Here is a 25485-nt window from a genome sequence, read left to right on the forward strand (position 1 = left end):
TCTCGTCTGCAAGAGCTTTTCAAAAATCGGAGCAGAATATCTTTGCCTTGGTGTCCGATACATGACACGTCAGAATATACAGAAACTAGTAAATCTCTCTCGTCGACCTCATATTGCCAGAGGCGTACGGAAGATACGGTATTCTCGGCTTCCGACTTTCATATCGAGACTGCACGCGGGGGACTTCTTTGCGCGTTTGCCGAATCCGCCAATGCCTCCGTTAGCCCATGATCCTCACCCGAGTTTTTTTTTGGGCTACGAGCATGATTATTTATACTTCTTACATCTGCTTCCCCGGTTCCCACGACTTCGACATATTATTCTGGACATCGGCGAGCCCGTATGCGATTTCGTAAGGGGAAAGCCTATTAATTTCTACTTCGAGAATCTCCCTATTGTCACCCAGGCGAGCCAACCCCTGAAAATGCTGTTGCAGGCACTTGTGGATAGACAGTCTACCTTGGATGGCCTGGCAGTTACTCGTCTCGATTGGGGATTTTTCGACTCGAGTGATGCCGAACTCATGCCGTTGCTTAAACCCATCATCAACCTCAAGTGTCTAGAGCTTATATTCTGCAACGTATATATGGTCGGGTCCCCTTATCAGGGAAGAGTAGTTCGCCGATGCAACGACATCTTGCAAGCCGGTGCGATCCGAAAACGCCTCGCCAACTTTACTGAGCTACGCATATTAAATCTTGATTTCGAGAAGTTCTACAATAATCCCAACCCGAGGGTTACTGGCCCTTTTGCTCGTGGCACGTCGCTAGGCAATGTTATCCCCCAAGGGTTTACCTGGTCATATTTGCATATGCTTAGACTATGTCAGATTAACACCGAACGGCGAGAATTGATGGCATTCTTCTATCGTCACAGAGGAACACTCCGCAAACTATATCTGAAATCCATTGCTCTTCGGAGTACTTCGTGGATCATTCTTATGACTGATATTCGGAGAGAGTTGAATCTGACAGAAGGATACGTGCGCGGGAAAATCGTGGGCCAGAACGAAAGCATGGATATCAAGCAGGGACAACAGTATTGGGATACGTATTATTGGACTGAGGATGTTCGGACAAGAAACAACAGGTATTTCGTGCGGGATGATAACGCTCCGGATATGGATGTTTGCCCTCTCCAGGAAATTAACTATACCCAAGAGTAACAAGTATTTTGCTCAGATATCATATAACTGCGATGTGTAGATGCAGTGGAGTTTTCATCGCAGATATAGCTAGGGAAGACAGGCATTAATTAAGAAGCGAACCCCAAATCTGATCCGCATTGACGTGTGACGTGCATCTCTATTCCTGGTTCGCGCCACATTGCATGCATTAACACGTGGATTTATAGTCCGTGTTTAGTAAGGTTATGTTATTATCATGCTAGCTACCATGTATTTGGAACGCTTGACTTACTTAAGACGGATCCGTACTTTTGTCTGGCTACCTATTATTTATTCTTAATTAAATATCAAAAGTAAATGATGTTATGACAATACTCATGATATACTTGTCTGTAAAATATTTTTGCTTATCTCGATAATAAATGTGAATAATAAACGTTTTAAACCAACCAGCTAGTCTATTTATTCAAGATAAGATAAGTGAATCAACCACCAAATCGATCTTATAAAAGCAATAGGTTAATACGGCTAACTAGTAATTACTTCAATTTATCCCTTACGGGCAATTTAATAGCGTTCGCCGTTTAATGTACAAACAAATGTCTCGAATTATATAATGGTATTAGGTAATTTGGAACTTTGGAAAATATTACCTAGGAGACGGTAATAAAGGTATGCTATTAATGAAGGACCTTAGCGGGATGACGTTGAGGATTATAAAATGCAAGTACCTGAAATGCAAGTAGTAAAAATGTCAAATCGAAGATCGGGTTCATCGCTAATGCCAGCCTAAACCCAATTAACAATCAGTTTGCAGCTTGCAGAGCGCTAGGCCAAGCTTACGCGGGACAATAACTACGCTAACCTAAATAGGAAAATACATCATATGTTCATTGGTTGTCGCAAAAACTCGTAACTTGATAAGTCTAACCATATCGGCCAACAGGATTGGCGAATAATTGGCGAATACTTTTGTCGCTGTAGCAACAGACCGCAGCTCTTGTCAACAGAGAGCTATGTTAAACCCCGGCGATTTTATTCTGCAACTTAGAACACTATCTACAACATTTTACTTATTCATTCCCTACCTCTCTACCTTATCTTGCATAACAAGATCATTCATCCTAGAACATTATCCACTTTGAATTGTTGTTTGTTGTAAAAGACCAACAGCTTCGAAACGAATAGCTTCAAAAAAGCTTTCTAACTTTACTGAGAAGACTTACTCAGACCACACAGACCACTAAGCGAGACTATCGTCTCTCTTATTATCTATTCATCTGCCTGAACAAGGGCAGCACTTACACTCATCTAGTTTTCGTCTGCCAAGTTCGCCTGCTGCTGCTGAGGAAAATCTAAGAGCTTAATTGCCCGGCCAGACTGGCTTGCGCTGCGTGAGGTGAGTTATCTGTTGATTTACATTCATTATAATTCCTTCGTGAGATCTTACAAGATGACTCGGGAACCCGATGACTGACGGATAGATGCAGTTTCGGAACCAACTGATAGCCAATTCGGCAACCAGGATCTATCGACAATCGGCCCATTTCCGAACTCGACTCTCATCACGATGCTGTCCAATCCGGTTCATGGCGGTCTTCACGCCCGGCACCGACAACATCGACGACAAAACTCGACTCCCACAGGATACGAAACAATGAAGATCGCAACAAACCTGTCCAACATGCATCAACAACACCAGAACCAACAACGATCACGCATGTCCCATCGCAGGGGCATGAGTCTGGATATTCGACGACAACAACCACAACAACAGATGCAATCCCCGACAATACCAATACCAATACGACAGGAATATTCAACGGTAAGTAACGCTACTAACAATACAGGATCAATCACATCACAGCATGTGCTGCGAGAAGCGCAGCAGCAACGCATGGCTCGCCCGGGCTCCCAGCAAGCATACGCGAACTTGGCAAGCGACGACAGCTATCTAATATCCCCTCACGGGACACCAAGAGCACAGGGTTTTGAAGGACAAGGGTTTGACGGTCTTTCAAGCCAACATGATATGCAAATCAATCTTGACATGTATAATGGACCTATGAATGTCATTATTAAAAAGAATCAGGAGAGTTTCTCCAGTAACATGACAGCGTCTCAGGACTTCGACCAGTTCCCAAGCGCTCTATCCACACCTACGCTCATGAGCTTCCAAGACAGCCCAACGGGCGGTCCTGGATGGATCTCTGAGGGAGAAACTTCTAGTAGCAGAAGAAATTCCACCCGTCGTATTAGCAACGGAATCCTGGATAGAGTTTCAAAGTTCGAAAACTTGGGAAGCGAAGTTCCAAGACCTTTGACACCTCCCCGTCAGGATGCAACAGGTGAGCATATTCCATGAGTTAGGAGAGAGAAATAAGAGACTAACCTGGAGGAGACTACTTCCCACTCACGCCTATGGATACACCTCATGACAGGACCGTAAAGCATAGTCAACCGCCTCAAAGGTTCTCAGAGGGCTACGATGAATCAATGGAGGAAACTGTGAAACCCACAAGGCAATCCGCAAATGGACGGTCACGGACGACCTTCGATGAGATGCGACAAGCAGCTGAAGCTCAGGTCCCTATGCCATTACCAACCCGATCCAACACGATGCCTCTATTAGAGACATTCAATCCCCCATCAGACCCGATGGCGGAGTTTTTGGATATGAGCCGTATCAGTGGCAGCGGCCTCAGAGTTGATACTGCTTTTGATGGGCTTCCCATGCCTTCGCATCCCATCAGCGCCAATTCAGACCTTTCCGGGCATACCACTCCCATCACGCCCCAATTGGGTGATTTCAACGGTTCCTTTGAGTACAAGCCTAATATGCAACACCCCAACTTAGGATCCGATGCATTCAGCAGCGAAGATGGATATTCGATAGAAGCATCTTCCCGTCGGGGGACGCCGCTCCATCGTCGAAACGAGTCAATGGCTAGCATTGCAAGTGCTGCGAGTATCGCCAGCATTGACATCGAGAAGACCAAAATGTCAACAGGAATCACACTCGAAGACATCCACCAATATATCCAAGGGCCTGATCCCAGAGACAATAAATGGACCTGCACTTTCGAAGACTGCAATAAAAAGTTCGGTCGGAAGGAAAATATCAAGTCTCACGTACAAACCCATCTCAACGACCGCCAGTATAGATGTCCAACATGTAATAAGTGCTTCGTTCGACAGCACGACCTCAAACGGCACGCAAAGATACACACGGGTATAAAACCTTACCCTTGCGAGTGTGGCAACAGCTTTGCGCGTCATGATGCTCTTACCCGTCACAAACAACGTGGTATGTGCATTGGCGCATTTGAGGGCGTGACGAGAAAAGTGGTAAAGCGCGGGCGTCCGCGCAAGCACCGACCAGATATGAACGAGCGAAAGGAAAAGACAGTTCGAACTCTCAAGAAGAATATGTCCACATCATCTATGTCATCACAGTCCGGATACTCGGACACCTCGGCAGGCAATTCTCCCGAATATGTCGACCCGGATTTCGATGTGCTAGACGGAATTATGGACGTATCAATGGGCGGAACGACGATGAACCCAAACTCTCTCCAGAATATAAGTTCGTCATCTGCGCCGATGCCCAGCCTCAGTAATGATGCGCCGGTGAGTGTGCACTCGCCGTCAGCGGCTAGTGTGCATTCATATGTCTCTCAATTATCCCACATCTCGCTCCACCAAGAATTACTACCGGAAGCGATATCATCGCAACCAGGATCCCCCGCAAAGAGCGTCACCAGTCAGTTTAACGAACTCCCGGAGCTGTCTCGCTCGTCATCTCCGCCGTCCGCCAGTCGATATTTCGATGCGGAGCCGAATTCAAGCGGTACGGAGATTACGATTGGCTCCAGCGTCGAGACGTCCAGCATCCCAAGCTTTTCCGGGATAAGCGAGGCTGACGATGATATGCTGCTTCAGTTCACTAATAACGATACGGGCATGCTTATGCTTAGCTCTGATAGCAAGTTCGACGAGGCGTTCGACAGCGTCGATATGTTTACCAATAATGACGATTTATTTTTCGGTAGTAGCTGAGATAGTTGGAGAAGCAACAACTTTCGTCTTTCATATCTATCTTTTACCTCGAAGCGAAGCGAGACATACTAGAACGGCATATTAATGAAATGCATTTTGGGGGGGTTTATACTTGACCTTGGAGCGTAATTGCGAGCTCCCTTATTTTTCTTTTTCCCCTCTGAAACTCGGCCAAGAAGTCATGTACGATAATGTGGAATTACGAGAGATGGGAATCGCGGTGAAAGGGAATTTTTTTCCCCCATGACGGGATTGGATGGGATGTTTGGGCGTTTTAGCGCCGACGCGGGTGGCCGTCTTCTTTTATTTTTATTTTATTTTCTGGTCTGTTTAATTTGGCGGGCGGTACTTGAGAGTTTCCATAGGATGAAAAAATGTTATTTGGGGTGTAGTCGATCTCGTTTGGATATTAGGTCACTGGATGATAATGAGATGAGGTCTTATTCTGGTGCTAAGTATTTGTTTGTATGTTTTGTGAATATGTGATGCCTGTGATGTTGCATGTCTTAGATTAGATACCTAAGGTTAGGTGGGTGTAGGTACCATTGATGCTGTGTGCTAGGTACATCCCTGCCTGTAACTTGCCTTTGATGGTATAAGATAAAAAGATTGGTCTAAAACCATGACCAGTCGGCAGCATCCGCTAGTACCAACCCCACTTTTATATGTCTCCAACCATCTCTACGGAAAACAGAAGCAACATGAATATTAAATAGGTACCTAAGTGCCTAACCTTTCTCATGATAAAATAGAATGAAAGACACAGGTTTAAACTTACACCAGTTACCAAAGAATAACCGAACATATGTGAAATGTAATCAATCAGACAACAACAATTCTAAGCATCTTCATTAAACCTACTTTTATTTGGGTTGATATTTATACCCAACCAAGCTTGTCTACTACACCATAACAGCAAGAAGTGACATCTAATCTCCCATACCAAGTTTACAAACGCAAATTCCTATCAGAGTACCACCATATTGAAATTCTCTGGGTACAGGTTCAAGTACGCACGTAGGAAGTCCTATGGAAGTTTTATCCTTTCTATCTGCCAGGATTACTTACCAACATGTTCCTCCCGGCCACTATTCCATACTTTACTCAGTTCTATCCTATTGGCAATACTCCCGCGGTCAGCCTGACGAGAGGCTTACCTCAGGGGGTAGATGCTGATATTCTTCTTCTTGGATGTGGCGACGTCCGCAATATTCTATTCACAGCGTACTCCGAACGAGGATTCCGTAAGTACCCCTATTTCTCTCATCTGGTCTTTCCTTTCTCTATGAGGGGGCAAGCTCAACATTTCGTGCCGAGCGGAAATTGTCTGTAAAGTCTCTTAGTAGATCATCTTCTGTCATCGATGTTGTTAATACTCGAGTAGCAGCAAGAAAGCTTGACATTACGTGCTGTGATGTTGAAACTGCTATAATAGGTAAGCAGAGCATTTCCCGGCTACATACCCTTATACTAAATTATTCTAGCGCGAAATGTACTTCTCTTTACCTTCCTCGTCGACGGTATCAGTGCCAAGATCGCATGGGATATATATTTCCATTTTCGCATCGATGAAAAGTCCAAGAAGCTCATCAAGGATCAAGCACAAAAGATAGTGTCATTGTCAGGCAGTATAGATCAATGGAGCGAAGAACGTTATGGCTCGATGCTGAAGTTCTGCGATGCAAACTCGCTACGAGAAGTCAGGCAGGTATGGATGAAGTACGCGTCAGCCCAGCCTAAGACCAACGCTGGCTTCGAGAAAGACCTCGAGAATACTCGAAAGCTATTCAGAATTAATAGCGGCCAATCGGAGGGCCAGCCCGAGCTCATTCTAACCGGTCTCAGATCCGCGGCGCCATTATCAATCGCGTCAAAGGAGGGGATTATAAAGGCTAGAGAGCGCTTCTGGAAGCATGGTAGTCTTTCCGAACACCCAGGAACAGTTCCCAATCCGCTATTCTCGGAGTCTGTGTCTGCAAATACGTATCTTCATTATGGCACAGACCCCATTCTTGGATTCCATCTCGCAACCGCTAAAGCGAATCTAGCGCCGGGGTCTCCGCTTCGTCCCGAAAGAGATGACGGCGAGATTATCGATGTTATTGCTGCAGCGAAGACTCAGTTCCGCGAGTGGGTGGCAGCATTCCGAGAGGTACCGGAAACAAGCATGACTCTTAGATTCGCTGTATCGGATGCCTTATCCTTTAGCCATGCACTACAGACCATTTCAACTTCAAGTGACAGACCAACATGTCTCTTTCGTCGACAACTTGATATAGGTCCTGTTGAATTTGACCCTAAAGCTTACGCTGCGCCCGGCTCAGCACCAACAAAATTCGATGTAATTGATACCTCGAATCTTGCCGACCATCTCGGTACACTAAATCTATTAGTAGCAGCCGCACCTCTATTAAAGATATCAGCAAGTTCCACTCTATGGATAGAGAAGTTGATCAAGACAGAAAAGACGCGAAAGCAGCAATTTGATGCTCTACTTCCTGGTCATGCCCCGACGATATCCACACTTCTTGGTCTAAGCCCAGTCGACTTTTGGACCAATGCTACGTCCGTGTCGTGCGTGGATGAAATCTTGTTGAACACTCTAGGCACATCAACTGGAGCCCAACAAGCGCATTCAAGATTGGCTTGGAAATTGAGCACGTCTTTCTCGCAATTACCCAGCGATCTTGAGGCTTTATATGTGGAGCCGCATGCGCTCGCCAGTGCGGTATTTCAAGTCTACATACAAATGTTCGAAAGTGAGGACCCCACGCCACTTCTCGGGGTAAATCACGAAGAGTTAGCAAGGAAACTTCTAGGCCAGGGGTATCCACTGTTCCATAGAGGCAGTTTCGTGCTATTCTTGAAATATATCCAGGCAAATACTTCTACCACTTGGCCAGCCTTCTGGGAACGCTTGTTGCAGATGATAGACCAAGATAACCTAGACAAGAGAACCTTGCGGAGTCTTTATCGTCAAGAATTAGGCGCTCAACTACATATACAAGGCCTATATACCGAAGAATGGATCAAGAAAGAAGTAAGATCAATACCAAGCGCGGGTGGCTTCCACGCATGGGACAACATACCAGAAGTGGTCTGCGTCACAGTAGTGGTGCCGAGAAAACATATCGACAGATTATACAACACCGAGCAGAGCAAGCTCAACGCGCCAACGCTCGAGGGTATGCTCAAGTCGAGTAATCCAGTGGGCTGGGAGAATTTCTTTGCTGGCGTACACGCCGTATTTGGACAAGTGGAAACATCAGGACGCCGCGAGAATGAGAATTTCTCAATAACAATCCATCAAGACCCTCTAGGCTGGCAGGGAAAGTCTCCTCTAGTAGCTTCATTTTATGTACCATCTACCGGCCTTCAGGTTGAACCAAGAGATACTCGAGTTGGTCTCCGTGTTCAGAACACACCCATGAATATTCACACTTTCAAGCACCTCTTACCCACCATGATCTTACACGCGACGACAGTGACTGATATTTCTAATGTATTTGTCACGAAATATGAGCCGGGAATGACTGGTTATCCTTTGGCGGGCAGCTACAAGAATCCTATAGTTAAGGGCGCCATCCAAACGGACACACTTCTACCCAACCGAATTACCGCGAACTTTGAAAATAACATGATCAAGTCCCTATGTAATCATGTCGATTTTTCTTCGCAAAAGGCTCGAAAACTCCTAGCTGAACGCGTTCCCGTGGAATTGCAACAATCGTCACCATTCTCGATAGATATCGTATTCGGTGATAAACTACTGGTCCATGCCGCGTCATTCCCAGCTCCGGTTCTCAAGGAAACCGCCAAGACACGTATCGCGCGCACGTCGGGTTACATTGAAGTCATTGCACACCTAGCAGATCCCTTGGCTTCGGGGCCGTTGTCGTCTTTCATCTACCCCATTACGCTCGGGGAAAGTTCCATGCCCATACCACTCAATAGTCAACAAGTCAACCTAGACTCTTTGCCAATACTCGATGTAGATCAAGTTCACCAAAAGGAAAATCGATGGCTAAACATACTTACGTCTCACCAGTTCTCTGTTCGTGAGCGAAGATTGCGAGACTCAACTGAGCCAGCTTCATTGCGTATGAACTTCAAAGAGTCGCTCTTTTCCATGTTTATGTTAGCTTCGGGGCTTCAAGGCGGAAATACTGGGCTCTTCGCACTCCAGCACCCTGTAGATGGAAACCAAGTCCTTATCTTCGTCCGCGCCATACGGATCAATGGTGCAGAGGGGTCCGTGGTGGCAGACGCGGCGGTAATCCCTATCACCAGACAACTAATTGACTCGAGAGAAATCGAGACGTTCCTTTATATCCTTCGTGAACTGCAGATATGCGCCATCAACGTCAATGACGAAGAGCTCGTGCTCTGGAAAGAAGTTCTCCCTGCATTCGCCGAGCGGTGTCGCACGTGGAGTCACGGTCCTAAATGCGAATACAAAAAGTCTCGTGCCACGATCCCGCTTAGCACGGAGATGGGGAAGCAATTCATGTGCAGCTGCGGCAACGGCAAGCTACCCGAGGGATTTATAAGCCTACCGGAGTGGGATAGCGCAGCATCCAAGTATGCAACCCGCGTAGCAATCAGCCCGACTTTCTCAGTACCTTTTGTGGAGGATATTGTAGATCTAGATTTACTTAGTGTCCAAGGAAGCCTTGAGCGTTTGCACATGGACAAGTGTCGCAACTGCAACGCGACGGAGGGCAAGAATGGAGGGAATCTCTTGAAATGCTCAAGATGCAAGGAGGTCATGTACTGCTCGTCAGAATGCCAGCGGAAGGATTGGAAGAAGCATCGGATGGAGTGTAAGGCTTACGATGTGTCGTAGTTGGGTTGGTGAGAATGCACCTAGAGACGGAATTTTGCAGAATGGGATGGGAAATTGTCAATAATACGACGCAACGGTTCCCATGACTCGTCGAGGGGTTAGCTGAATCATGAACATTAAACACTCAGCCCTATGGTATACTTCTCTACCTTTGGAATATCCATGCCGTCTGTACGAGGTTCTCCAACCCATGTGCCTCGGCTAACGAGGATCTACACTAGGCTCAAAGCCTTTACCCAGGCGAACCATATTTCCTCCTACTTCTAGTACGGCTTTTACGCGATACTATAGCGAATTGGCATAGAAACGTTTAGACTAGCATCGCGTCTACGTATAGGCTAGCAGTTCCATATGTAAGGCCCAATATTGCTGCCATGCGTTTCCCGCGTATTGTAAGGCATGTCGTTTATCGGTAACAAGCGCTAACAATTCGTGAGTTACGCAGAATCCTTAGCATTGCCCTTTTCAAGCTACTGTTTAGCCGCGGTAAAGTGAGTGCCGAAGAAATGTCTCCATTTTTGATTAACAATCCGTTCCTCTGCCGCCATCGACGTGGTTCGAGACTATGCGCCACGTTGGGGGTTGCTGCGCTGCTCGGCCTTATCGTATGATAGCCACGCGTTCGAGGTCGCCTGCTTCGCTTAGTAAGAGAGAGGTGGTTATGATAAATAAATATTGTATGTATTTGAGGTCATAATTGGGGGTTGTGCCGATCGCATAGTAAGGCTTAAAAGTCGTCGCCTAAGTCTAAGCCACATGCGAAACGTACATATGTATGTATAACAAAAAGGTATGGGGAGTGATTAGAATAGCAGCACGCCAAGAAGATGCGCCAGACTAAGCTTTGGTACCAGGCAAGCGGCATCTAGCCTCATCATGTGGCTTTGAATCCTACCAAAGACACGAGGTATCAGGCACATCCCTATTTAGCCTAAACCTCTCGCCGCTTTCTCATGGGCCCATATTCCCGAGGTTACCGTATGTATGTATAACACGATACTCAGATCCGGGTACAAGACTGTATACATACATCCGGTTGGTCCTCCAGCGCTAATGCCGGGTATATGCCAAGACCAGAGCCGCCGGTGTCATCGGTAGTACAACCTACACTGCGATGAAATATCGATTGATATTATGTCTCCAAGGTAACCCCCAAATGAGACTATAGACGGACCTTATATGATGAATAATCATAGTCATCGGCCCATTTCACGATGACTTGGAACGATATCGTTTTTGCCAGTGGCTCGGTAAATCTTGAAGCTGCCCGCGGAGGAGTTCTAGCCCCTATTTTCGATAGGTAAAGAACACTTCTTGTAGGTGGTCGTGCCTAATCGAGCAATATACATAGGCCGCTATGGCCGTAACGTTATTAGGAGGTTTGTTGAGGTCTTTTGTGAGGTGTGCTGCAGTATAGTGCGTACTGACAGATCTTCGGCATCATGAAGCCGAGTCTTTCTTCCGTTTTTGCGGGCGTATTTCTTTCCGGGGCTATCGCGCTTAAGCCAAAGGCTCTTCTTTCGGACTCCATTCAACTTACCCAAGAAGATATCGGGGACTTCTCTGCCATAGATTTTGGTGATGAGACTACAGCCTCACTGGAGGACAGCAGCGTCGACGGCTGCAAAGTCTTCCCGGGTGATAGCGACTGGCCAACTGTCGAAGAGTGGGCTCAGTTGAATGGGACCCTTGAGGGTGCTCTTCTGAAACCAATACCTGCAGCTGCTGCTTGCTACAAAGGAGATAACTATGATTCGGAAAGGTGCACGTATTTATTTACGAATACGTCCCTTTCGCACTTCTGGATTGACGAGCCACTTGTTTCGTTGACAGAATGGTCGCAAGGTGGTACTTGTGCGCTCGCCATGGACCCTCAGGGGAACTGTACGCGTGGAGGATTCCCCGAATACGTTGTTAACGCCACGAGCGTGAAGCAGATCCAAGCAGCAGTCAACTTTGCTAGGAACAAGCGCATCCGGCTAGTAATTAAGTAAGATAAGTCCACTTGCCTATAGCTAGACCTTTAAACCTTTCAAAGGATAAGAACTCCTAACAGCATAAAAACAGAAATACGGGACATGATTTTGGTGGCAGATCAGTAGGAGCAGGATCCCTCAGTATCTGGACACATCATCTGAAGGCTATGGAATTTATCCCTTCGTATGAGCTTGGGCCTTATCAAGGGAAGGCTGCTCAGTTCGGAGCCGGTGTTGAGTCGTGGGAGGAACGCAACTTCATGGCGGCCCACAACATAACTGTAGTCGCGCCCGGTTGGGTTACGGTGGGAGGGGTCGGCGGCTGGATGAGCTCGGGGGGTCACACGACGATTACCTCGACATTTGGTCTGGGAGCGGACCAAGTGCTTTCTCTTGGTGTTGTAACTGCTTCCGGCCAGTTCGTAACAGCTGATCCGTATACTAACCCCGATCTTTTCTTCGCATTACGCGGCGGTGGTGGAGGTACGAATCTATGCTTCACAATTTATTTTGATAACCCTTTTCTGCCTTATTATTAACGAGTGCAATAGGAACTTATGGGGTGGTGACTTCGGCTATCTTAAAAGCGCATCCACCAGTTAACGTAACGTCAACGTCGTTAAGTCTCACTCTTTTAGAACCAAGGAATACGACATCCCCGATCACCGGCGTAGTTACTGACGCCGAGAAGTTCTGGCAGGCGGTTAGTGCTTACTATAGATTCGCCTCCAAGATATTGGATGCCGGTGGTTACTGTTTCAGCTACATCTACCCCCAGATGAATAACAGTTACAGTTTTGTAACCAGCTCGGATTTCACAAACACCACGGGAGCGGCAGTTTACAAGTTCATGCAGCCATTATACGATGACTTACACGGTCTTGGTATCAACATCACTAACCCAGCGCTCCTCTTCACCAATCTCTACGGACTACCCAGTTTAGGAATCGGGTCCCCGCCAGGCAACACCAGATACAGGTCCCGACTACTTCCGCGCGAGAACTGGGAAAACGACGAACTATGGAACAAGACGATGAAAGCGATACGAACGGCCACGGAAGGAGGCTACGAGCGAGGCTACTACTTCCACGGAACGATGACCTCGCCGACGGAAGAAGTGGCAGGGTGGCCCGGTGCCGAGAGCTCAGTCAACCCGGCGTGGCGCAATAACCGCATGCACGCGATGCTGATGGACCAGACGCCGGACCAGTCGACGGAGCGCGACACGATGATGCAGGGGTACATGGACCTGCTGCGCGAGGTATCGCCGGATGCCGGGTCGTACATGAACGAAGGAGACCCGGGCGAGCCGAACTGGCAGCAGGCGTTCTACGGAACCCACTACGAGCGCCTGCTGCAGATCAAGCAGCAGACCGACCCGTGGGGTTTGTTCTGGGCGCCGACGACGGTCGGGAGCGAGGGTTGGGCGGTCCAGTCCGTGGGATATCCCGGGTCGCAGAATGGGAAGTTGTGTCGCGTTGAGCAGGTTGGGGGTGGAAAGGAATCATGACCCTTTGCATTTAACCCTTTGTGCTTACATCGTTAAATTACTATTGATAAAACGAGTATTATAATCATAACACGAGTAGCCTTTTTTATTATTATTTTTTTTTTTTTTTGGTAACGGATTATGACAAGTTGAAGTGAAAGAGAGAAACGCGCCGAGTTCATATTAAACCTGTAAATAAAGTCAAGCCACACTAAAAGCCACGCCAAGTACTACGCAGATCTGTGATCTAACCCCTTAATATCAGGGGTAAGTGGGGGGGTTTGGGGGACAATAGCAACAACATATCAAAACCATCAATTTTCAACTTGTATATAAATAGAATTGCTTGTGATACATAAGTATGATTGGTTATGAATACCAGTTACGGTTTATAGGCCTTTGCTAAGCACAGCAAGGCAGATGGCTTAGCCACCATTCTCATATATCTCATACACAGTAGATTCAAATCTTGCTTCATAATGAGCCACGAATAGTGACCAGCTAGACCCTGTGGACAGCCACTACATTTATAAGGGTTTACTCCTAGCAACCCAGACATAATTAGATGCTTCTCTCCCTGTTAGACCTAAATTCTAGATCCAGTCTGGTTTTATCACCACAGGATACACCTCATGAGCAAGCTGCACGTAGCCTCAAGTATCGAATGGAAATACTCGGTAGTGTCGCTAGTATTACTAGCATATTAGACATTACTTTAAAAATCGTGGATTATATGAATAAAGTACGAGGTGCTAGTAGCGACCGAGATCGGGTCATTCTTTCTGTGCTGAGTTGTCGCAGCCTCCTCAAGCAACTTCACGATGAGGTCTCCGTCGCACAGCCAGATGACGGATGGGCGAATATTATCAAGGCACTCGAAGGACCTCATATGCCCTTTGACAGGCTAAATATCTGTCTCAGTCTCATCCAGGCAAAGCTAGAGGGCAAAAGCTTTTTAAAATCGTTCAAATGGCCCTTCAAAGGGAAGGAAGTCAAAGAAATATTAAACACCATCGAACGCGAGAAAGGACTCTTAAACCTCGCGTTAACAAACAACTGCGGGTTAGTCGAATCCTCTACATCCATAGTAACTAATACCTAACAAAAATAGAAAATTAATACATGAAGTAAAAAAGACTTCCGATCAAAATGCTACGAAGCTCCATAGCATGGTCGAACTTATGGTCAATACCTCGACGGAAGAATTTTCTTCTCTAAAACAGTCCCACACCAGTCTTTTCAACCTCGTAAACCGCATTCTTTCTGCTGTTCAAAAGAAGTCGGAGGGAGATCCACTCTCCTGGCTCTCTCGCGAGGAATACAATACGCAATATAACGATTACATTTCGCGTCGACAGAACGGAACTGGTAATTGGATGATAGAGTCGCCGGCTTTTAGATGTTGGCTCGTTGATAATACAAGCAAACCGATTCTGTTCTGCCATGGTCCTCCCGGTGCAGGGAAATCAGTTCTCATGGCCACCGTCATCGACTATCTTCGGACGAGGTTTCGAGGCAACCAGAAAGTTTCAGTGGCACATATGTACTGTGATTTTCGGTTGAAACATAAGCCAGAGTATCTACTAGCAAGCCTAGGGAGGCAGTTAGCGAAGAACCAGCCATCCGTTCCCACTGCCATTACACAATTATATGATGAATGCTGCGAACGTGGAATTGAAAGTCCAACGGCACAAGATATTTCTAAGACGCTTATATCACTATTCGCCTTATACTCACAAGTGTTTGTAATCATCGACGCCTTGGATGAGTGTCAAGAAAATGACGGTACCCGGGAACTATTCATCTCCCAGATACTTCAGCTACAAGAGATTTCCGGGTTTCGACTTATTGCGACATCGAGAACAAACCCCCATATCGTAAATAGGTTCAACGGCCCTCGGTGCACGAAGTTAGAAATACGCGCCTGTGAGAATGATGTTCACGCTTACCTTGATGCGAATATAGGTAGGCTTCCTACCTTCGTGGCTCAAGATCCGGAGCTCTCCGAAACGATTAAGGCTAAGATCGCAGCCTCTATCGATGGCATGTAAGCGTTTTATCCATATGCTTAATTATTCCTTGTCGTACTTCATATTTAAAATTAAGCATACTAGCATACCTAATTCCATCGAGTTGTAACGGAACCTAACCCCATTATTAGGTTCTTACTAGCGAGATTCCATCTTGACTCTCTAGTCGGACAAAGATCTCCTAAAACTCTTCGCAGGGTACTTGATAAGATACCACCAGCAAGTGAAGGATATGATCGTGCGTATATAGACGCTATGGTTCGCGTAGAAGGGCAGCTGCCTGGCCAAGTCGAACTTGCAAAGCAGACCTTGGCCTGGGTGGCTCTCGCCGAGAAACCACTCCACGAGGAAGAGTTACTGACGGCGCTTACAATCGAGGATGGCTCGCCAGAATTCGACAAAGATAACATGCCTTCTATAAAAGATGTCTTGTCTTACTGTGCCGGACTCGTAGCAGTTATAGAGGACGATAAGACCGTCACTCTAGTTCATTATACCACGCAAGAATATCTTCAACGAACTCTTTCACAGTGGTATGAGCACGCAAACACATACATCAGCAAATGCTGCCTCACTTACCTGCTATATGATTCCTTGGCCGACCCTTTTTCCAGTCAGGAGGATATCAATGACCGTCTGCGTGGATACCCTTTGTATAAATACTCCGTTACACAATGGGGCCACCATGCGCGCAAGGCAGTAAAGGATTCCGAGAATGCTGAGACATGGGACTTGTCAAATGCATGGAAGGAAATATACCCTTTAGCACGACGCTTCCTAGGAAGTGAAAACAGAATACAAGCTACGAGTATAATTTTCCAACGAAGCCCTCATATGACGAACTTACATTTGGCAGCCCATTTTGGGCTCACGGCAATGATAGGGGAACTTCTTACTGAAGGGAGCGACCCTAACGCTAGGGATAGGTTTAAGTTCACCCCTCTGTATATGGCAATCGACCAAGGCCATCTACCAGTAGTACGGATGCTTACCGACCAAGGTGCAGATATCGAAGCAAGAGCATATAACGATACGACACCACTGCACTGGGCTTGCTCTGGTGACAACCCTTTGTCATCAAACCTTACAGCAAGACGTTTAGCAATTATCGAATTTCTTCTCAAGAAAGGGGCGAACGTCCATGCACAATCAAACGAACGCAGAACACCTCTACACCTAGCTGCGAAGATGGGGAGCCTACGTATGGTGCACATTCTATTAGAGAATTCCGCCGATCTCGAGGCCAGAAACGCAAATGAAGAAACACCAATATTTGTAGCTGTCGCTAATCGCCATGCAGATATGGTTCAAATGCTTTTGAAAAGAGGAGCCAAAGCGTCCCACGCTACTCGAAAACAGACATTACTCCACTACGCAGTCAGTAGAGGAGAATTCGCAATAACAGAGCATCTCCTAAACTCAGGAATTAAGATTAATGCCAAGAACTCAGACAAGCACACTGCACTCCACCTCGCTGACATCGATCTACCAATCTTACGCCTGTTAGTAAGTCGCGGGGCAAATATCACGGCACGAAGTTATCATGGTCGAACGGCTTTAGAGGTACTATGCTGGTGCTACAGGTTGAAGCATCCTATCAAATGGCTCTACATCAGATCCCCTCTAATGCGCCAGAGATTGCCCGCGATGCGTATCTACGTTGCGAAGCTAGAACTAGCAGCATCCAGATTCCACCAAGCCGAAGTGAACAAGCTACTAGAGCAGGGCCCTCCTTTCTCAAAAGATGAGATAAACTTCCCGGAAGACGAAGACCCGTCGTACAGGCCCGAATTAAAGGCCTGTGCCATTGAGGCGGCAAGGTTCCTATTCTATCAGGAGATCCAATTGGTTCGCAGATACCAACTCGCACTTTGGGTGGCGATTAAAGAAGGATACGAATTCGCAGCACTTCAGTTGCTTAATAAAGGGGTGGACGTCAACATCGGGTCGCATAGAAAAATACAGAGAACTGTTGCATTTAGCGGCACTAAGGGGTAGCCGGTCTGTTGTTGTTGCTCTTCTTAAACAGAGAAAGGTCAAAACTGACATAGTCGATATATATGGAGCGACTGCTTTAGACTATGCGAGGATGGGAGGATATGAGGATCTAGTTGAATTGCTACAGCCTTTTGCTCTTTGTGCTTTTTAGGAGTTAACAAGGCTGGTTACTCGAATCGAGGTGTTCCAGTATAGGGTATAAAGATACCAGAAGCCGGAAGGAACATTTCCACTTGTTATATCTTTTTCCAAGTCAAAGTCGGTCCTAAACGTTCTTTCATTAAGACGATTAGGACTTGACCAAGAATAAGGATATCCAATATTCACTCAGAATGGAATTGAAAGATTTACACTTACGCATTTAGAGTGAATCAATCCACTTCTTCAATCATTAGGTATTATGTAACTACCTACCTACGTCTTATAGATGACTGTTAATCGTATCTCGTATATCGGAGCTGCTAGTACAATAGAGTATGTGACCAGTGCTCGATCTTAAGGATTGAGTATTCAATGTAACATCAACCATATCTTGTAAATGAAACTATTTACATGAGATATACCATCAAATAGACATCTCCTGAATAAACGTAACATCATCTCGGTCGAGCATGCCTATTGGATTTCGACCAAACGCCTCCTTTGTGATTCACATCAACACTTATAGTGTAAAGCCCTCGACGATGTAGTTGCGATCCAAAGTGCCCACAATCAGTTACTTGATATAAGTTAAGTGACTATATAGAAATAATGCCATTAACGTAAAAATATCCTCCGTCTATATATACATTTCATCCAATGCTTCGATGATAATGCCTGCCAACCAACCAACCAACCATCACCTTGCACCTTAAAGCAACTTCACCTGGATAAACCCTATTCTTAACCAGTTTCGAAGGGCATCAATATCAGATACACAGCTTCTCCAGCAATCCTGCAACTCACCTATCTACCGCAGCCATGTTCAACATTCTCAAGCTCACCCTGCTCGCTCTCCTGACAGCTCCCGCCGTCATAGCAAGCGACCTCATCGTGCAGAACAACTGCAACTTCCACGTCTGGTGTTCCGCCGCCAAGAACGACGGGTCCTCCAGCGCGTCGGTCAAGGTACACGCCGGCCGGCATTACACATCCCCACTCCCAGCCTACAACGACAACGTTGGCTCCGTTTTGAAATGCACCGATGTATCTGGTTCCCTGAGTGTATTCCAAGCCGAGCTGGCCGTGCAGAACGGTAGGTCGTGGTTTGACTTGTCGGCCATCGACGGCGACCCATTCCTCCCGCACCACCGCCATGCCGAGCTCGCGGGCCAGTGTGTTCTCGACTGCCCTCCCGGGTCTACGTCCTGCTACTACCCTGTTCAGGTCGACTGTGCTACTACTGAGAGTGCCGTACTGACTATTTGTTAGTTAGGTAGTTAGTAACGCCCGAGTCTTAGCAAGCAGGCCGTGATGCTACGCCAGATATTATAGATCTGGATATTTAAGAAATGATGAGTTGTTTTCGTTGTTTAAGTTGCCAAGTTTACTGCATTTATGCATGTTGATAATATCTTTGTTTAGTTAAGTTTATTGTTTAGATCAATTGTTTAGAATCTTGTCTAACTATACCTTTGATGCGATTGTACCTTGTATGTACTTCTAAATAACTACCTTAGGTAGGTACCTACCCAGTTAGTTGATTGGCTAAACTTATAGCTACTAACTGAATATAAGTAATTCTATTCTCATGTAAGATATGGTAAGTCATTGTGTAATACCAATAGGTCGATATATTGGTCATTGTGGCTAGCTGTTGCGCACCACATATTTGACCAAAACTCTCCACGTCTCTTGGATATGATGATTAAAATTGGGATCTATTAAGAGCTTCTTATCATTCAATCACTTTGTTGTTGTTATAACTACCTACCTAATGGTTTATTGAAATTTTCAGAGTTTAGGGCGTACAATGGGGTAAGGGACGAAATAGGGGCTAGCGCTTGACTCTGCCCATACGCTTTTTATAAGAAAAAGGAAATAAGCTTAGGGTGTGAGTGTATGAAGTAAGGAGACAAATGATAATTTAGTAAAACTTATACTGTTGGTCCGGCATTTAATAACAGGCGGAATAGCTGTGTATGTGCCTAAAGTTTTGGTAAAACCCTTAATCGTGATAATTCAATTATCGTAGTAAGTACTCGAAACTCATAGATCAGAATTGCTTATTCTACAGGTAGTTATTAAGCATTTATGTAGTATTTTACTAAATACGCGTATTAAGAAAAAAAAAAAAAAGCACGCTTCGTTGGGCGTACATAAAATCCCGAATATGCTAAATATATGTGACTTGTTACCGACCTCGGTATGCAGACCATCCTAGGATGAGAATACCGGCTGACCCGATTGAATAGTTGATCTTGGCAATGATTGGCGTGCCACGATAAGACTCAGGGCTTAGAACAGAAAATACTCCAGGATTGAATGTGGTATGATTCAACTGGCGATGAAATGCATGTAATTGGCTAGCTAACAAGTAACGGGATTCATCATACATCGTTCGCTTGACGTTGTGTTATGTCGGCTAGCTCAGATACTTGCTTTGCACGCGATAATGTAGATTTAGAGCATTCCTTTGAGATTTGGGTTAAGTGCTCCTACGCTGCGGCATAGGAAAATCCCCGCGTTTAAAAGGATTAAATGCGTGGCCGTCCTATTTTAGGATCCGAGTTTTTACTGGATGTAGAAGCTCTGGAGTTGGACATGCCAAATTTGGTTATGTTGCGAAAAATGAGGATGCTGTTGTGAAACGACCTGTTCTGTTCCTATTGATTAAGCAAACTCGTCAATTTGTTACTGTTACGGATAAGTAACGTAGCCCAGTTACGAAGATATAAGTTTGATTCCGAATGGATGGACGATTGACCGAAGGAGTATTGAAGGCTGGGGTTGGTGAATACCTAGATTTGAATCATTACTATTAAAGAACTTAAGCCTTTACTGTAATAGTGTGAGTATGGAATGGTCTGATGATATCTGTAGTGTACCCAATGTATCCGAATTCTAGGATCCATCATGTACTTAAATACGAATGAAAGGAACAATAAGGTGTGTACCTAGTTGAAATATTTTCAAAGTATGGAGAATGTTGCGCAAATGCAAATGTTCAGCCTCACTCATGCATTATGCAAGTCATAGGGCCGAAGTCTAGACTCTGGACGAGGAAAAAAAGAGACAAGGTATCAAGGCTGACAATAACGAGATTTGACGAATCTGGGTGTATGTGGATGATATAAGACCTGAAATCTCTCTCTTGAATCTCTTATTGGAACCGCACGGGCAAGCAATTAATTGCTAGTTAGGTCTGTAGGTCAGGTCTGTAAGAAGTGCCGAGAGTAATGAGAGCTTGGCTGTGGAAGCATTCGAAATAATGTTCCTTTTGTGTTGCCGGACCGCCTGGTTACCTACTCTTAACGGTTTGACCATCTGTTGCTGTGTGTTTCTTGTTTCGGGTTTAGCTTGGCAAATTTGCTACTTTGCCTTGCTTGGCTGCTTGGGTTGCCTTGGGGTTGCTTGGGCAGGTTTTCTTCTCGTGTTTTATCATTTTCCTATGCAGCGTGCATAAAAAAGAAAGGTTACGTCGCAATGTCAATCTGTAGATCAAGACTTAATAAAGTAGCATTGATACCGTAGAGTCGTCATTATCTAGCTACCATTCTTATTTTGATATACTTGTAGTTAATTCAAGGTAGAGATTAATTATTGAATTGGTCGAATTGAAGTAACAACAATGCGCGCGATACTGGATCTTATTAAAAGATAGTAATGGGTGACGAAGGCTTATCGGAAACATTGTTAAAGAGGATGGAGACGGGAGCTCAATTGTGGAAGCAAACACCTTGAACAGGTTTGTAACACCTTACTGCAGCAAGTATTAACTATGCTATAGGTACCTAATGCACTTGATATACCGATGCATATCGTGTACGTGCGTAATTGAGTTTCACAACGTGTAGCGCCGCATATACTTACACTAGGTACTTACACTACTTACACAATTAAGCGAAGTAGGGTAAGCGTCAGGAACAGTAACTTATCTAGGAAAATCCACGCACTTTCAATAAACCAACTTACAGTTTGGAGCTTATGAACGGATAAACCCGACATAAGTATAAGACGATACAGGTACGGATAATTCATAAGCCCATAAAAGGTAAAGTCTTCTCCTTTTCTATCATTATGCGGACCAATAAAACACAACCTATGGAGAAATACGTATAGAGATATTCCCGGGAAAGTTTCAGGGGTTAAGTGACAACTTAAGTACTAAAGTAACTAAAGAAGTACTACAGCTGAGTGGCTTAACACTACTGCAAGGGGTCTGGAGAAGTGAGAAGTCCAATGGGAAAAGCGGATAAGTAGGGGAAATAGTCCATCAATTGATTAGCTAAACAGGCAAACAAAAAGACGAAACTTAGAGGTAGTTAATGATAGATAATGGAAGTTTAAAAGATGAAGGGTTGAAAAATCAAAAGTTACCTATTTACAGGATAAAAAGAAGGGATAAAATTGAAGGTAATTGTGTAACTTGGAGCACGTAAGCAGTGGATTAAAAATATGACACTGTGTAATTGTAACTATTAAGCACGGTGCTACAGCGTATTTACTTGGACAAATTTCCCCCCTTGTCCGATGTAATTTCCCATCCTCTCGCTTCATATTCTCTTTTTAGTAAAGAGCGCAAGGAGCCTGCCGTCTTTTCCAAGTTATGTTCCACTGTACATAACCCACCACCCACCGAGACCTGCTGGCCGCCTGCCAGCTTTTTTTTTCTAAAGACCGCGCGATTGCTACCACACCTGGCCACACTGCATGTAACCATTTAGGTACCTAACCAGTCATCAGCCAGTCAAGCTATTAAGTTCCCCCAGTGCAAGTACCACATAATCAGGTACGTACATATTTTTAAATACATTAACCTGATTAACCATATATACATAACGGATGTACCTACGTTAAAGTGGGGTTTGGTTCCTCTGTGACTGGGGTCTATCCCGTTCTGGGTTCTTAGCTTCTGTTTCTCACAAACTCACCTCTGCATCCTCGTGTCTTTCTCCCTCCTCCCTCTCTCCCTTTCCGACCCTACACCCCCCGACCTGCCTCTCTAAAGCAAAAACAACCCCCATTCCCACACTCCCTAAGTTACTCAGGCCAGTCAGTCAGTCCACTCGTTTCCTCGTCCGATCTCGACGTGTCTCTCATTTCTCATCTTCTGAATTCGTCGTTTTTTGTTCCCTTCCCTCACCTTTACACCGCACCGTCGTAGGTCCTTTTCACCAGGTCATCGTGACATTGACCTCTTCAACCAATAAAGAAAAGAGGGTGAGTAGAACTACTACACGACAATTCCCTTCGCCTTCTTCGACTCTGGTACACTGCCGAATACACGTCCGTTATCCCGAGAACAGATACTTTGTTCCTGATCATTCAGCATTTCATCAAACTTCCCAAGGTCTCTTCAAAGGGAATTGATTAACACGATACTTAATAAGGGATCCTAACGAAAACTATTGATTTAGTCGGCCATTGTTTTATATCTTCCTTTCACTTGTTCATTGGTGTTTCCGCCGCCGAAAGACCACAAAGGGACAACGTAGGAATCAATTACAACCGACGTCACCTCTACGAATACTGTTATCAAAAGATTCGCTGCCTCCATCTACATGATCTGGACGATTTATTTACGATCCAGACTCGTATCCAAGTATTAACCCACGAATATCGAGATTACAGTACGAAATACGACAAGGACATTATCGGCCCCCCCTCCCTAGAGGAGATTGAATCCAACCTACATTAGATTTCTATCCTCTCTAGTCGTTGATCGGGTTGAGAGAATTCAGATTTTGGCAACTTAACATCGGCATTTATAATTTTCGACATCATGTCATTTCGTCAATTTGCCGTTGCGGCTATCCTAGCCCTAGGTCCTCTTGCCAATGCGAAGAACTTGCAGTCGCCGGCAACATCCCCAATACCGGGGACAGATACCGTCCACGGATGTTATAAATCATTAGGAACATTGAAGCTTGAGCAATCAATCAAATTCAACTCGCAGGGTGCATGCACGACCCTATGTCGCGACAAGGGTAGCCTCGTGGCTGCTACTAACACAGAAGACTGTTACTGCGGTGACGAATATCCTAACAAAGGCGACTTAGTTGACGATGCTCAATGCACCGAACCATGTCCCGGTTTTGGCTCGCAAGCATGTATGTAATATATTTTAATGATCTTGTATTAAGTACGACACTAACTTGGCAATAGGCGGTGGTCTTGACACTTACACGGTTTACAACACCGGAAAGAGGGTATCAGTTGGTGAGGCGCCGGCCTCTAGTTCATCCTCTTCAACTCCATCGAAGACTAGTACAAGCGTCGCAGATGCTCCAGCCACCACTTCTGGTATGTGTCTATTCACCATCCCTCATTAGATCATGAATTTGTGCTAATGTGTATCGCAGATGCCACCGAGACCGTAACAGCCCCCACCGAGCCCGAGAAGGGTTCCGGAACTAATGTCGCCGGTATTGCAGCTGGCGTTGTGGTTGGTGTCGTTGCGATAACTGCTTTTGGTGGTGCAGTTTTCTTCTGGTTGCGCCGAAAGAGAAACGCCGAGATTGAAGAAGAACACCGACGGAATGCTGCTGTTAACGCTTTCATTAGTGGTGGAAAGCCTCCCAGCAGCAGCGGTGGTGTTTCAATGACCGACTCTCGTCTCGACCCTGTTATGAACCGACGAATGAGCGACGGTAGCATCGCTGACAACCAAGATTACTCGCGAAGAATTCTAAGGGTATGAATTTCTGTCGGCTAAGTAGTAACGCAGGCTAATTAATTTTTCAGGTTACCAATGCTTGAACCCATCGCAGATATCACGATGAACGACTTCCGCTTGTAACACTTTTTATTCACATCGGCATCAACGGCGTTTCATGGTGGCCATTCGTCATTGGATGATCGATCAGACTAGACGATCCCTGGCGTTATTTGTATTGAGGTGTAAGGAATAACATATTGGGTGGTTACAATAGGGCGATACTCCCGGCCTTGCTACTACCGACGAAAATTTCCTGCGCCGTCCTCTCCTTTTTCTTTTTGCACGTTGTTGACTGGCCGTGTCACAATTTGCAGTTCGACATCAACTTCGGAATTTCTCGCGAGATCTATTAGGGCCCGGGCCCAAAAGGAAGATAGGCTGCATTCGTCATCGTGCGATATGCATTTTGGGTGCTGTGCTACGCGAGATAGTTAATAAAAAACATGAAGTCGGAGGTCTAGCGGCGGCCTAGGGAGATTTTGAGCGGATGTAACCTCCCTGTGCGCGAAGAGTTCTGATAGCGGATTAGACATTAGTGATCATTGAGAGGACTTTGCTGTATATTATTCAGATAGTCCGAATGACTAGGCATTTGCTCGTGGACTTTGGTATATACGCGTGTATTGTAGTTCTGTTTGTATATGTTACTTTGTAAGTTTTCTAATGAATTCTTCTAATGAGTTCTTCTAATGACGTTCATCAAGATTGGTTATACGATTTTGTGAAACACCGAGAGTATCGTGAGTACCTAATATAATTGGAGTTTGTGAATGTCATGTTATTGGTAGTATTACGTCGAATCTGGGATGATCGTCAATATCTGTTTTTTAAACGCCATATACCCCAGGTTTGGCCGGTCATACGTAATTGCTATCACCAGTTTAAGTCAGATGGGCCTTTTGGCGATGTATCCGCTGGGTATGTTTTTGAGGCAGCCGGCTGGCAATGACGATCAATTCAGCCAAGCGCGAATGACGCCGGAGATCGTCAATTCTGAAACCGGGCGAATGAATATCTGGAAGGGGATCGTCTTCTTGCTCATGGGTCTATTGTGTTTTTTTGTGTCGGCAGAATGGTGGCATGGTAGGATAGAGTATAGTAT

The 25485-nt window shown here is 45.5% G+C and overlaps 6 protein-coding genes across 6 annotated transcripts; all 6 read left to right on the forward strand.

Annotated features, from left to right (window-relative positions):
• Nucleotides 1-2696: 2696 nt before the first annotated feature.
• GL218_08565 (Metallothionein expression activator) lies at nucleotides 2697-5185 on the forward strand (the record flags this gene model as incomplete). The annotated part of the gene is made up of 2 exons (XM_033585369.1): nucleotides 2697-3474; nucleotides 3528-5185. The coding sequence occupies 2 exons, from the start codon at nucleotides 2697-2699 to the stop codon at nucleotides 5183-5185; spliced, it is 2436 nt and encodes an 811-aa protein (XP_033440567.1).
• Nucleotides 5186-6257: 1072 nt separating this feature from the next.
• On the forward strand, nucleotides 6258-10031 carry GL218_08566 (uncharacterized protein; the record flags this gene model as incomplete). The annotated part of the gene is made up of 2 exons (XM_033585370.1): nucleotides 6258-6429; nucleotides 6670-10031. The coding sequence occupies 2 exons, from the start codon at nucleotides 6258-6260 to the stop codon at nucleotides 10029-10031; spliced, it is 3534 nt and encodes a 1177-aa protein (XP_033440553.1).
• Nucleotides 10032-11473: 1442 nt separating this feature from the next.
• On the forward strand, nucleotides 11474-13517 carry GL218_08567 (putative fad binding domain-containing protein; the record flags this gene model as incomplete). The annotated part of the gene is made up of 3 exons (XM_033585371.1): nucleotides 11474-12021; nucleotides 12099-12490; nucleotides 12559-13517. 3 exons carry the CDS (start codon nucleotides 11474-11476, stop codon nucleotides 13515-13517), a joined length of 1899 nt encoding a protein of 632 aa, XP_033440552.1.
• Nucleotides 13518-14665: 1148 nt separating this feature from the next.
• On the forward strand, nucleotides 14666-17524 carry GL218_08568 (Ankyrin-1; the record flags this gene model as incomplete). Its single annotated transcript, XM_033585372.1, has 3 exons — nucleotides 14666-15543; nucleotides 15658-17089; nucleotides 17162-17524. 3 exons carry the CDS (start codon nucleotides 14666-14668, stop codon nucleotides 17522-17524), a joined length of 2673 nt encoding a protein of 890 aa, XP_033440363.1.
• Nucleotides 17525-18484: 960 nt separating this feature from the next.
• Nucleotides 18485-18934, forward strand: GL218_08569 (uncharacterized protein; the record flags this gene model as incomplete). Its single annotated transcript, XM_033585373.1, has 1 exon — nucleotides 18485-18934. The coding sequence occupies one exon, from the start codon at nucleotides 18485-18487 to the stop codon at nucleotides 18932-18934; it is 450 nt and encodes a 149-aa protein (XP_033440362.1).
• Nucleotides 18935-23447: 4513 nt separating this feature from the next.
• Nucleotides 23448-24424, forward strand: GL218_08570 (putative transmembrane alpha-helix domain-containing protein; the record flags this gene model as incomplete). The annotated part of the gene is made up of 4 exons (XM_033585374.1): nucleotides 23448-23775; nucleotides 23831-23968; nucleotides 24028-24359; nucleotides 24410-24424. The coding sequence occupies 4 exons, from the start codon at nucleotides 23448-23450 to the stop codon at nucleotides 24422-24424; spliced, it is 813 nt and encodes a 270-aa protein (XP_033440535.1).
• Nucleotides 24425-25485: the final 1061 nt, after the last annotated feature.

The sequence above is a fragment of the Daldinia childiae genome (assembly GCF_008694065.1).
Source record: "Daldinia childiae strain JS-1345 chromosome Unknown Scaffold13, whole genome shotgun sequence".
Lineage (NCBI taxonomy): Eukaryota > Fungi > Ascomycota > Sordariomycetes > Xylariales > Hypoxylaceae > Daldinia > Daldinia childiae.